The 12,446-nt window shown below is 46.2% G+C and overlaps 1 protein-coding gene across 1 annotated transcript in view; it reads right to left on the reverse strand.

Annotated features, from left to right (window-relative positions):
* The window catches only part of LOC144127939 (U1 small nuclear ribonucleoprotein 70 kDa-like), a 63,454-nt gene that overhangs the window by 38,966 nt on the left and 12,042 nt on the right, over positions 1–12,446 (reverse strand). Inside the window, exon 6 of the mRNA XM_077660955.1 lies at positions 8,226–8,307. Within this exon, the coding sequence (XP_077517081.1) occupies positions 8,226–8,307 (82 nt within the window). The remainder of the gene's footprint in view (positions 1–8,225; positions 8,308–12,446) is intronic.

A 12,446-nucleotide genomic window follows, 5' to 3' on the forward strand; every position in this document is an offset into this window, starting at 1 on the left:
CACTCAACGTTACAAATGCCAAGCTGAGTCTACTTGCCCGACACACCACAGCTTTCGCTTTTTAATCGGGTTCAGCAGTAGTTAATATTTTTGCTTAGTATTTCCCAAATGACATAGAAATCACAAGCTGCGCAGAAAAGAACTTTTTCTTATCTATTACAACTATTTTGTCGCGTAAACTGCCAATTTCCTACGCAGCATTTCGTGCTTGCAGACCTGCCTGCCTTGTACCCTGCAAAACCAGTCAATAAACGTAACAGAGGCTTTTTTGAACGGGCAACAGTCCTGGAGTAAGACATCATCAGTGTGGATATTGCTTGATACATGATGCCGAATAAAATGCTTGTTCAGTACTCATGCTTCAGTGTCTCGCTTCTAGAAGTTACTTTTCGAACATTTCTTCAAATTAAGGGGGATCAGATCCCAATAATTGGAAAAAAGTAGATTTTTGAAAAGTACACTTTTTGGTATCTAATACCCCTGTCACACGGTACTTCTTCACGGCCTTTGCCGTAAAGTTGTCGTAGTGCACTAAAGGAGGAAAACCGAAAAGGAGCAGCAGCGCTGCTACACAGCAAATCCAAGGGAGCTAGAAAGCGGCTTCCGTGAATGCCAAAAGTCACCGCTGTGTGTGAAGCGGCGCTAGTAACATTATGAAATTAAAGCAGACGGTAGCACTTCAGCTAAGAGGATAAGAGTGCTTTCGTGTATGTTTGAAAAAGTAGCTATCACGATAATAAACGTGAGTTCTGACGGTGAGAAACGGATATTTTGAAACAAAAGTTTTTTTTTTTTTCATCGTTCCCGGTCCAACCACGGTAGGCGCACTTTTCCGTTCGGCTCCTCGTTGTGTGTGAGAAGGGTGCTTTGTTGCTTATGTTCTTGTGCGTATTTCAAAGAAATTAGGTGGTGCCTGGTTAGCGTGCTGCCATAATCATGAGCGACGAACCACAAGACGCTAGAACGAAGTGTGTAATTGCCATGAAGAGCAAACGAAGAAAAAACAGCAAAGCGAGAAGCGCAAGCACGTGTGTGTCGATGCGGCTGCTGAAAAGCGTTTATTAGCAGTGAGATGTCTTAAATCATAGCCTCCTCTACGGTTAAGTGCACTGTAACGCAAAATTAACCATTAAATAAGATGAATTAGATATTTTTTTACGTTCTCAAAACTAAAAATCGCATCAATTTTTTTATTCTTTGAGCTTGCTAGCTGTCGCTGCCGTCTGGGTTGCTCCTTTAAGCAACTTTAAGGCCGTTGACGGCCACCTTTGCGGCTACGGACATTTTTCGCAGGGGTCTCGATGCTTTGCCGTGTAGATGCGCGTCACGCACCTTTGGGGCAAAGGACCTTAATTCCTAAGGCCTTACAAGTGCCCGTGTGACAGGGGTATAAAACACTCTATGTTGTACTGAAATATTTCACCCAGAAATAAACTCTAAACGGTCCAAATAAATTTATTTGTGAGCAACTACGCATAGACAGTGTGTGCTAGTTTAGGTGTGCTAGTTTAGAACTTTCAGGCTTGTTTTCTCGAAAGTTTGTTTTGAGCTTACCACCTTGCTAGTGCAAAACATAGCGTGGTAATGAAAGCACGGATTTTAATCCCATTTGTTTCGTTGTAATTGCTGAAATGTGCCTTGTCAAGACAGTCTCAGATTTACCATTTAGGCTCACCATTTTTTTTTATTACACAATATTTGGAGCATGATACATTCAAAACATAAAGAGAAGGTGCATACTGTCATTTAGAAAAAGGAGAGAAATTTATAAAGAAATTAAGAGACTCTTGATTTAGACCATGCTTCTTAGTAATTATTAAAAACAGTTACAGACCCATAGCCCATTTTGCTGTCACGCTAGGCTTTCCACGAGCAAGCAACATGTGACCAACATATAAACAAGGATAAAATAAGAACTACCGAAGATATTGTGAAACTTTGTAGCTGTCTCATGCTATTTCAAGCCAATTTTCCAAATTTCATTACTCTAAGTCAAAAAACAAAAAAGTTTGCACAGATCCCCCCATAACTGATGTCATGAATAAAAGGTGCTAAGAGAGGTTTATGTTCACCAGCTTCATTTAGGAAAACGTGAGTACTCTATGCCCTTTCATATATAACTTAAGGAGTCCCTCAATCCCCTACCTTTAGAGTTTTCTCTAGAAAGGGTATTTTTGGGGAAAAATTGGACTCCACCCGAAAAAGAAGGGCTCAACTGACAAAGTTATAGCCATAGCTGCCACAGATACAAAGCGATCTCCACTAGAGAAACGCAACAGAGTCAATGTATCCCCTTCAAGCGCTGTGTCCACATAAGTGGACGCGACCTAAGCCTGCTCATATTTTCGTACGTAAGGCGATCCACTTTTGAATACCGCGCTCTTACCATTTTGACCCTGCCTGTCAAGTTTGTGGCGCCATCTCTTGCAGCTACAGCGAAATGCGTATGTAAGAAAAAGGAAAGTATGTGCTTCACGTCTTTTTTCTTGGCGGGACGAGTAAATAGCTTTTCTTTTTACATTCTATCTTCAGAAATGATTGTGAATGATGCATTTTAGGGGTCGGAATGTGTCGATAGGTTAATGTAGAAACGGCACACTAATTTTCATCGTTACAGAAGAAGAAAAAGTGGCATGGTGAACGTTCAGAGTGGCGCGTCCAAAAATGTGGACATGGCGCCTTAATGCCAAATACCAGTGGCGTTTTCTCCCCACAACACACCATTTTTGTGCACGTATGGTACGAAATGGGCTTACTGCTTACGGACATTGAGAACTATGCTTGTAAAAAGAGAACGCTGGACGACTCCAGCACTGAAGCGTTTTTCATGAAAATAGCCGATGGAGAAGCACCTCCAAAGAAGTGCGGCCGACCGAGCAATGAAAACCTGCAGAAGGTCGCAAAGGACCGCCACTTAGCTGAGCCGCTGCCGACAAGCACAGCGCGCTATGACCAGTGTTTAAAATCAGGGAGGTCTAGGAGGGTCTCAGGCCCTCTGCCATTATTCAAAAAGAGACCCGAGACCACATGTGCTAGATTGGAGAATGCATGAATCCGAAGGAAGTAACCATTTTCAGTGACGGTCAGAACATTTTTTATCGTTTTGAAAATTTCGCAGTGGTTTCTAGCAACAATCATTACATTTTGCATGAAACCACCCGAGATGGAGAAAAATACAAAGCGGCACCACTACACAAGAGGGGATGAAAAAGGGGAACCCGTGCCCTCACACTATGGTCAGTTCAGGGCTGGCCACTCAGCTCCAAGACTACAAAACAGCAATCAGCAATTTGGTAGAGCGAGGGGACAGTTTGTTTCAGGTCTCTCACATAAATTGAGCAAACAATGGCCTTTAAAAATGATTTTTCATTTTTGCAAAAGCCACGCGTAAAACAGGCCGCAAGATGCTATCTCTCTCTCTCTCCCTTTCCACCTGTGCTCAGACCACTGAAGGCAACTTGCATGCAGCCGGACTTGAAGCATTATTTATGATGGAAGCAACCACTGGCCTCAACTTCTGAACACGTTAATTACACAACGGTGCCGATGTGAAGGCTGCACATCTAGAAGCCATGGTCGGTGCTCGAAATACCAAATTTTCCTCTGCCTGTCATAACAGAATGACTGCTTTCATCTGTTTTATAAGTCACGAACTACAGAATAATTCCATGAAGTGTATATTCTCACAGCTAAACATTTATTCATGTCTGAAGATCGGTTAGAAAACACAAGCAAATGTAGCAGTATTTACGTTCATGTATCATGTTTAAAGGGGCTGCAAAACACTGCTTGAACGGATGCTGGCTACACTTCAGGTGGATTCTTTATGTCACACAGATGCTGACTCAAAAAGAATTACAAGAATCGATGCATAGGAACGGGAGTTATTCAATGAAGAAATTTCAAAATACAAGCAAACAAAATGCTGCCCTCAACTCGATTTTCGTGCAGCTTCCCATTCCCAATTCACTCTCCCTATGACGACACTTGGGGCGACCAATCAAAACAGCCTATCTGAGCAGGTCGCGGAAGTTTGCACTCCATGGTTGCCTGTTCTCCGCAACTCGTTCTTGCCAAGGCTGGCAGCGCCATATGCATGGTTACAACAACCATGTGAACGCCCAGCCTGGCCCAACTGACCCAGCGATGCTTCATCATCACGTCGACGGCACGGAAGAGAACACTGATCAGTGACGTTCCCTGACTTATGGATCCGAATTCGAGCACGAGATACTGCGATGGTGTGACGGCCTGCGCAAGATATCAGACACATTTAGCATAGCACGTACCGCTACTGCTTGCCGCCCACCACGGCCCGTCACTCCTAGCGCACTGGTTGGTCACAACGAGCAAGAAGCGCGCGCTGTTGACGGGAACGTGGCGCCATCTGGCACCGCTGCCCTGTGTTCCTCCACAAGCTGACCATGCACTCTGCTAAATGTGAAACAAACGGCGTTTTCTTTGCATCCTTCCTTGGAACAACAAACGCTTATAGAGTGCAATGGCTCGATCGGATCGATTCTGCAAAGCCGTTCTCAGATACATAGAGAGTAGCCATAAGTGTTGTGTGCTAGGTCGTAGGATGTTTACAGAGAGGCACAAAGTCCTTCGATGCAAAAAGTAGCCAGAGCCTCTAGTGGTGTATTTTTGTTGTACTTGCTTTACAGCGCTTTTATCTAAAGCAAACAAGTTGGTTTTGCTGATGTAATACAAAACACAAAAACTTAACAAAATGTATTTCTAGTTATTAACCCAATTTGCAGTATATTTACTATGTGTCCAATCATCGAGCTCCCACCAAGTGATGTAATATCCACTGCTAAAAACCGCCACTGTATGGTGACACTGTCAGCGCCACGAATTTGTTTTTGTGAGATAATGAAAATATTAAAAAACGGAGTATATGCGGTACGACCCGAGCTAATAGCATCACTATAACTCATTCTACGCAACCAAGAGGCAAAACAATGCACTGATTATGTGTTTCGGGGCCCCTTTAAGGCACCATATGTCCACAAATGTGGACGCGAGTAAAATATGCTCAAATATGAATATTTTTGCATAATTTTTTACACATCACTTCTGCTTAGTCTACTGATAGTCATTTATGCAGAAGAAGATTTTTCCTTTCAGCAGATTTAGTTGGCGCCTGTAAGGGATATTAACGCAATGATCACCATGTGATATGCATAAAAAAATTAAATTTTGCTACTGCCGACTACAGTGAATAACTGTCAGCCAGAGATCAGGCTCTGCGGCAGGGTTAGTTACACCTGGCTAACCAGGTGAGCATTGTGAACAATGCCACACGGATTGACCCCACCACGGCGGGGTCCACGCGTGCAGTGCAGCGTCCGAGTGGTTGCTGTTTTCGGATCAGTCACCAAAGAAAACCACGTTTCTTCATACCAATTATTCGACTATTCGATTAGTTCACAACATATTTGAGTAGTTTCGAATAATTTAGAACGTGTAGTATTTGATTTGGTCAGTGAAATGAACAGGAGGACATTCAAATGACTATTTGAAAATTGCGAATATCTGCGCACCCCCACACAATGAAATCCGGTTACAGCGTGGTTCCAAAGAGAGTCATAAAGCAATCAAAAATCACATTTTCAGCTGAGCAGTGCAATGCACAGAAATGAAAATGAAACTGTTCTGACCCTGCTGCCAGGACTAGACATTAACTGCATCAATCACCACACAGCAGAAGTGACCTAGCTGGCAAGCCTAAGCCCTGAACCCATCTGGATGCTTCCATTCAATGCAACTTGCGTGCGTTGCAGATTTCCTTGCAGTAAAGTAGGAAACAATTTCGTGCAGCAGAAATCAATGACTGAGAAATCTGCGTGCTACCTGGTTTTCCGCCAAATTTTGCTGCTTAGCTCGTTTTCATGGTCAAGTAGAAGATACTGAATAAAAGGCGGACGCCAGCTACAGTGCGTCAATCACAGACAAGATGCCCATTTCAAGTATGATAAAACTTAAACTTGGTTGCCCTTTCCAGGCAGCGATCATGGGGCATACACGGCGCAGTCTGAGGGCGAACACCAGCTTAAAAGCGATAAGACTGTAAAAGGAGAGTCAAAGAGCCCTAATAACGGCAACTTTGTTTTACATGTTCTTCACAGAACGTCCTTGCATTACTGCAGTGAAAAACTGCATGCAAAAACCTGAAGTAGTGCTCACTGCACCACGTATGCCGCCCTTACCTCCAGTGAAGAAGCCAGCGTCAATGAAACTTGAAAAATGCTACTTGGAGCCCCATGTCAGTGTATTACATGCACATTGAATTTTACTTAGGGGCATGTTTCCCTGTTAGGGCATGTTTCTAGGGGCATGTTAGCTGTTAGGGGCATGTTTCCCAGCTCTGCGGCATCAGCGTAACACAACAGATAAGATAATTCAGGAGCAAAGGGGAGTGGCATTGCTCGCTGCACCATGGATTTGTGGCGACCTCAGCCCGCTGCGGTGTGAACTAGTGTTTGTGCCATTCGCGCTTACATGCACACAGGGTGCCACTTGATGCTACAGTGAACAGCACATTCAACACCGCAAATAGCTGCCACTGATTCTCACGTCACGCGGGTGTAGTAGCCAGTGGTAAGTTTCCTTGTATGTTCTATGTGTTCACAACGCATCTTCAAACAGCGAAGATGATCCCCAGTGGCACACACTGGTTGGTGCAGCCATTGCTGGTGTGGTGGCAAAGCGAGCCTGACAACTAGCCTCACAAAATACAACACAGTACTCAAGCAAGGTAAAATGGAGAAGCAAAGGTCACAAAGGATTTTTCGGCACTTGTCAGCCATAGCTCAGGGGCCAGACTATCGTCAATAAAAACAAGCTCAAACAATATGAGACTATGTACATGTGTGTAACCATTTCGGCAAGGCTTTTGAAGGTCAGCTTGTCTAAAACGCGAGAAACGCCCCAAATACATTTTCAGGAAGGACTGTGGCAGAGTTACAGTGGTACGTAACTCACATGCAGTTCTAATAGCCTCTTTGTGTGCTTCCCTCCCTGCTCCCAAATCTTTGCAAAAAACAGTCAGAAACCACAGGCAGCATGTCTTCTTAACAACAGCAACACTACAGCCTGCTCAGTTGTCTGAAAAACAACAGGTATAAGAAAAAGGCGAGTGTAAGAATGTGCTTCATTTACGTGACATTTCACAACAGCCAGCAGAATGTATAGTACTACACACTAAACAAAATTTCTTGACAAATATTTGAAAAAAAAAAAAAGACATGCCAGAAGGCTGGAAATTGAGGCTACTTCGTAAAAGTTAACTTCAACAGTATTAACACAAACTGGAGAGCCGTCCTGTATTTCCTCTGCCTGTTTGCTCTAATGCTGCTACAATTGCAATGACACATCCTTGCCATATCAGATCTGCAAGGATACAATGTTCAAAGAGCCACAACAATGCACCATGAACTGCACTAGCCGTGACCTTTGCTTCCCCTCACAATCGGTTTTCAACAAGAGGCAAACAAAACTATATCAAAGCAAAAAAAAACTGGCGGAAAGCAGATAAGAGAGAGAAAAAAGTGCGCAGTGGTCTTGTTCGGACCATGCACGCACACAAGACCTCAAGCGATGGTGCCAGCCCTTCGACTCTCCGCAGAAGCAGCACGACGCCTCTTCTCTCCGATGGCCGGCCGGTGATCACACTCATCCACTCGGAGCTGTGGGTCGCTCCTCCTCCCGCCCCCTTCTTACCAAAGATGGGGGAGGTGTTTTTGTACCATACACAACGACAGTGCAACAAATGCACAGGCAAGTGCAGCGGCAGTTCACACATCAACTCAGCACCACCCATCCCTACCCAGCCCAGTACAAGTATGCACAAACACCAGCAGTCACGCTGCTGCCCCCAAAGACCGCTGCATTTTTGTTCCCCACCACAATCCCGCCAAACCAAGATCATGAGACAAAAACCGATGGAGGGAAAAGAAGAGGCAAAGTAAAATACCTTCGCTTCAAACAACCTCAGAGCACGTGGTTCAAACAGAAAAAAAAAAAAAGCTGTGACTGTGCGCCTATCTCCAGATAAGAGATCAGAAACGAAAATGAAACAGTAAAAACAGCAAACCAGGGGTCTGCAAAGTCAAGCTAGATTGTACTCTCATGCTTCCCAGCAAGGCCTACAAATCAAACTGGAGGAGGGCGCTGGCCAGTGCTCACACACGGCCAAGCAGGTGGGAGAAGGTACTCACAGTGCATGTCCCGCTCGTGCTCATATTCGACGAAGGCGTAGCCCCGTGGCTTCCCGGTGATCTTGTTGTGCACGATGACAATCTGCATGGCAGAGGACATTTTGGTACAATCAGCCTGCCATAAACTTAAGTTGCGCAAGGCTGCTCTCAACAAACTAGTTCAGTGCACCTAGCTGAAGCACAACTTAATTTCACACCCATGTCCTAACACAAGAGAACCACACTAGATATGACAAAAGAGCTTGCACCAATTCCATTCAGGAGACAGATAACGTCTAAACGATGAATCACTGCACTGCTCCAGGGAAAGTAGCAAGTTGGAGGTCAACTATACTGCAAAACCAGCCAAAGCGATTTCATCTCTTGGCCTTTCCAAGCTTACAAGAGCTCTATTTTCTGCCAAAATTGCGTCTTTGTTGTTAGAATACAGTAATCTATCGATATACCCTAACTTCACTTGGTCCTCAGTACAGTAAAAGCTAGTTAATTCGAAATCGCTTAATTCGAACCGCCGGTTAATTCGAACTGATGCCCGGGTCCCTGCAAAGCCCTATGTATATCAATGGGCCGGAACGCCCGATAATTCGAACGTACGGGTACTCACGTCGGTTAATTCGAACTAGGAGCCGGCAGCCGACATTGCTTCTCGTAAATAGAAGTCGCCTCGTAACGAGTACAATGCATTGAAAATTTTTTTTTTTTAATATGCACAGCGACGAGAATAAATAAGCCAGCGCGCATTTTTGCACGCACGAGGCGAGCCGCCAATTTCCTTGCTGGAGCCTCCGGCGTTGTTGTTGTTGCGACTGAGGGAAGGATGAAAAGGAAAGTGCACGGGCCTGCCGATTGGCTCAGGCCGAGCCATCACCGCTGCCGCGTGCAGATAGAGGAGAGTTCAAAGATAAGAGGAAAGAAAGAAAAGAAAAGACGCGCGTCGCAACAACCGCGTACGCTGGCTGAAAAAACAGATTAAGCGGCCGAAGCCGCGCTCGCTCATCGCTCGCTGCACACCACTCTCCGGCGCATGCCGTAGCAGGTTTTCTCTGACGCGCGGGCCCCGCCACCGCCGATGCTCCGGAGCAAGCCGTTTCAGGTTTTCGTTGCGCTGCGGCGGCTGCGATCGGTGGAATGCACGAGTAGTCTTTTCTTGTCGCATTTTGCATGAGCTTGCTCGTTTGTGGGGTATCTCGCCGCTGACGTCTCATCGACTGTGCCGATCATGGCGAGCCGTGGAAAGTACTCGGCAAAGGATTTAAAGACTAAAGTTGAAATATTGCAGGCGGTTGAACGTGGTCTCTTAACGAAGACAGCGATTGCCGAGAAGTATGGCATCAAAAAAAGCACGTTGTCTACCTACATCAAGAACAAGGACTCTATCATCGATGCTTACCAAAAGGAGATTGAGCCCTCGCGGAAAAGACTACGGACGTCGGCTCACCCCGAGATGGAGACTGCTGTCATTACGTGGATAAAGGATGTTCGCAGCAGGAATATTCTATTAAGTGGACCCATAATTGCTGCGAAGGCAGCGGACTTCGCCAACCAAATGGGCATCAGCGACTTCAATGCATCGGAAGGCTGGTTATCACGTTTTAAGGCCCGCCACGGGCTGACGTTTAAGAACGTCTGCGGAGAGGCAGCCGCAGTCGACAAAGAAACCTGCGAAAATTGGGTCTCAGGTGAATTGAAGGAATATCTTGCCGATTACCCGCTCAGCGATGTTTTCAATGCTGATGAAACCGCACTTTATTTTAAGTTGCTCCCAAACAAGACTGTGAGCTATAAAGGTAATACGTGCTCGGGTGGAAAGCGCAGCAAGGAAAGAGTTACCGTGCTAGTGTGCGCGAATGTGACGGGCACGGAACGGTGCTGCTTGCTCGTGATAGGCAAAGCAGCGAAGCCTCGTTGCTTTAAAGGCGTGAAGACTCTCCCTGTTGAGTACACTTCGAACAAGAAGTCGTGGATGACGCGAGCTATCTTCACGGACTGGTTGCGCACACTAGACAGAAAGTTCGCGGCACAGAATAGAAATATTCTTCTGTTCGTCGACAACTGTTCGGCGCATTGTGACATCAATGGACTGAAGGCGATCCGTCTGGCATTTTTGCCAAAAAACACTACTGCTGTGCTGCAGCCTATGGACCTCGGGATTATTAAAAATCTAAAGACTCTGTACAGGCGCCACCTCCTAGAACGGATTCTTGTATGCATGGAAAGCGGGAAGCCGTATGATGTCAACCTGCTCGGAGCTTGCCACATGCTGGCAACATCGTGGAACGCCGTCAAGGCAGACACTATCGCTAACTGTTTCCGCAAGTGTGGCTTCAGTGAAACCACAGAAGCCTGCTGCACAGCCGACTTTGATGTTCAAGTGGATCAAGATGATGGCTCCATCGTGTTGGACCCTGCCTACGCTGTTTTATCGGAGGGTGTGGACTTCGAGAGCTTTGTCGACGTAGACAACGGCGTGGAGACAACGGGGCCTTTAACTGACGCCGAGATTATCGAGGCTGCGTCCAGTCAGCAGCACGACTCACGCGCGGCGAGCACGCCTGACAGCGACGACGAGTCCGACAAAGAGGACGATCCGTTGCCTCCTCCGAGCGCATGTGAAGCAGCATCGGGACTCGATCTGGCTGCGCGCTATTTCTCCACCGATGAGAATTCGGATGCTGCGCTGGAGATGTTGGGCAAGCTGCAGACAATGCTTCTCGAGTCGCGGCGAAGAACGCGCAAACAAATGCAAATCACCAATTATTTTTCATGTTGATATGCTTCGATCATTATTCTTTTGTTAATAAACATGTTTTTGAAGCATAAATAGTGTCATATTTCATCATTAAGCCTGACGCTCACGTGGGTACATTTATCATTAGTTCCAGGCGCATAAATTGATTGGATATCTTTATTTCCTTTGGTGTTTGGACTCGCATGATTTTAATACCCGCAATCGCCGACCTCAAAGAGTAGTAGTGCGTATTCCTCGATAACGATCCCAGATATGGCTATTTTGGCTTCGGCCCTAGCAGCCAAATGCAATGGCCATCTTTTTTTTTTGCCGCCCGCTCGTTAATTCAAACTCCGCTTAATTCGAACAATTTTTCGGTCCCCCACGAGTTCGAATTAACGAGCTTTTACTGTACCAGGCTGTACACCAAGGTGGCAAAACTTTTTTATTCTTCCACCACCTGGTAACTACGCACGCTAGTTTTAAACAAAATGCAGTCAGTGGCTGCTATTGCCAGCCAGTCAACACCAACTTGTAGTGACCATCATGATCGCTGCACTGCGCCTCCCATGCTGGCAAGCACGAGCATGGAATGCTTAACTCTGGTGAGCGCGAGCTTCTAACACTGGAGAGCTCGAGGTCAGTGAACAGCTCGGACGCTTTGCTCGTACGCTGGTTAGGACTCGCCGCACCGATGCCCGTTGTCCAGTGGAATATGTGTGGCCACCACTGAGCCCACATTTCTGGTGACCACGAACAGCCCCCAAGCACTCGCAACCGTCACTGTGCGGCCCACTGCCGATTTCCTTCCCTTCGCACGAGGAAGAAAATAAAGATGGCGCCGTGTGGTGGCATGTGAAGCCATGGCTAGCAGTTCTGTGGTCTTAATCCAAGTCAGCTGTCTTGTTCCTTCGCTCCTGAGGCATAAGCCTTCAAACTATGCGGCTCATTCTGAGAGCCACAGACGCTCTAATCGTGATATGGGATTCAAAGAGGGAGCAAGCTATACTCCTTTTTCATCCAGAGGACAGCTCACTCCCTCCTTACTCCTCTCTGTTTAGTGTGCACCATTCACTAAGCAGAGGCCATGCAGGAGGCAAAAGGCCCATCTGAAGCAGCTCCCAGTGTTTCATAGCAAGAGCTCAAGGCCAAGTCGTAAAGTACGAATGCAAATTTATACTCAATATAAACATCATCATCATCACCACCAGCTTGGCTACACCCACTGCAGGGCAAAGGACTCTCCCATGTCTCTCCAATTAACCCTGTATTTTGCCAACTGTGCCCACCCTATGACTGCGAACTTCTTGATCTCATCTGCCCACCTAACCTTCTGCCGGGGCCCCCTGCTCCGCTTACTTTCTCTTGTTTTCTTGGAATCCACTCCGTTACCCTTAAGGACCACTGGTTATCTTGCCTTAACATTACATGCCCTGCACAAGCCCATTTCTTCCTCTTGCTTTCGACTAGGATGTCATTAACCCGCGTTTGTT

Source organism: Amblyomma americanum, chromosome 4, assembly GCF_052857255.1.
Source record: "Amblyomma americanum isolate KBUSLIRL-KWMA chromosome 4, ASM5285725v1, whole genome shotgun sequence".
In the NCBI taxonomy this organism is placed as follows: Eukaryota; Metazoa; Arthropoda; class Arachnida; order Ixodida; family Ixodidae; genus Amblyomma; species Amblyomma americanum.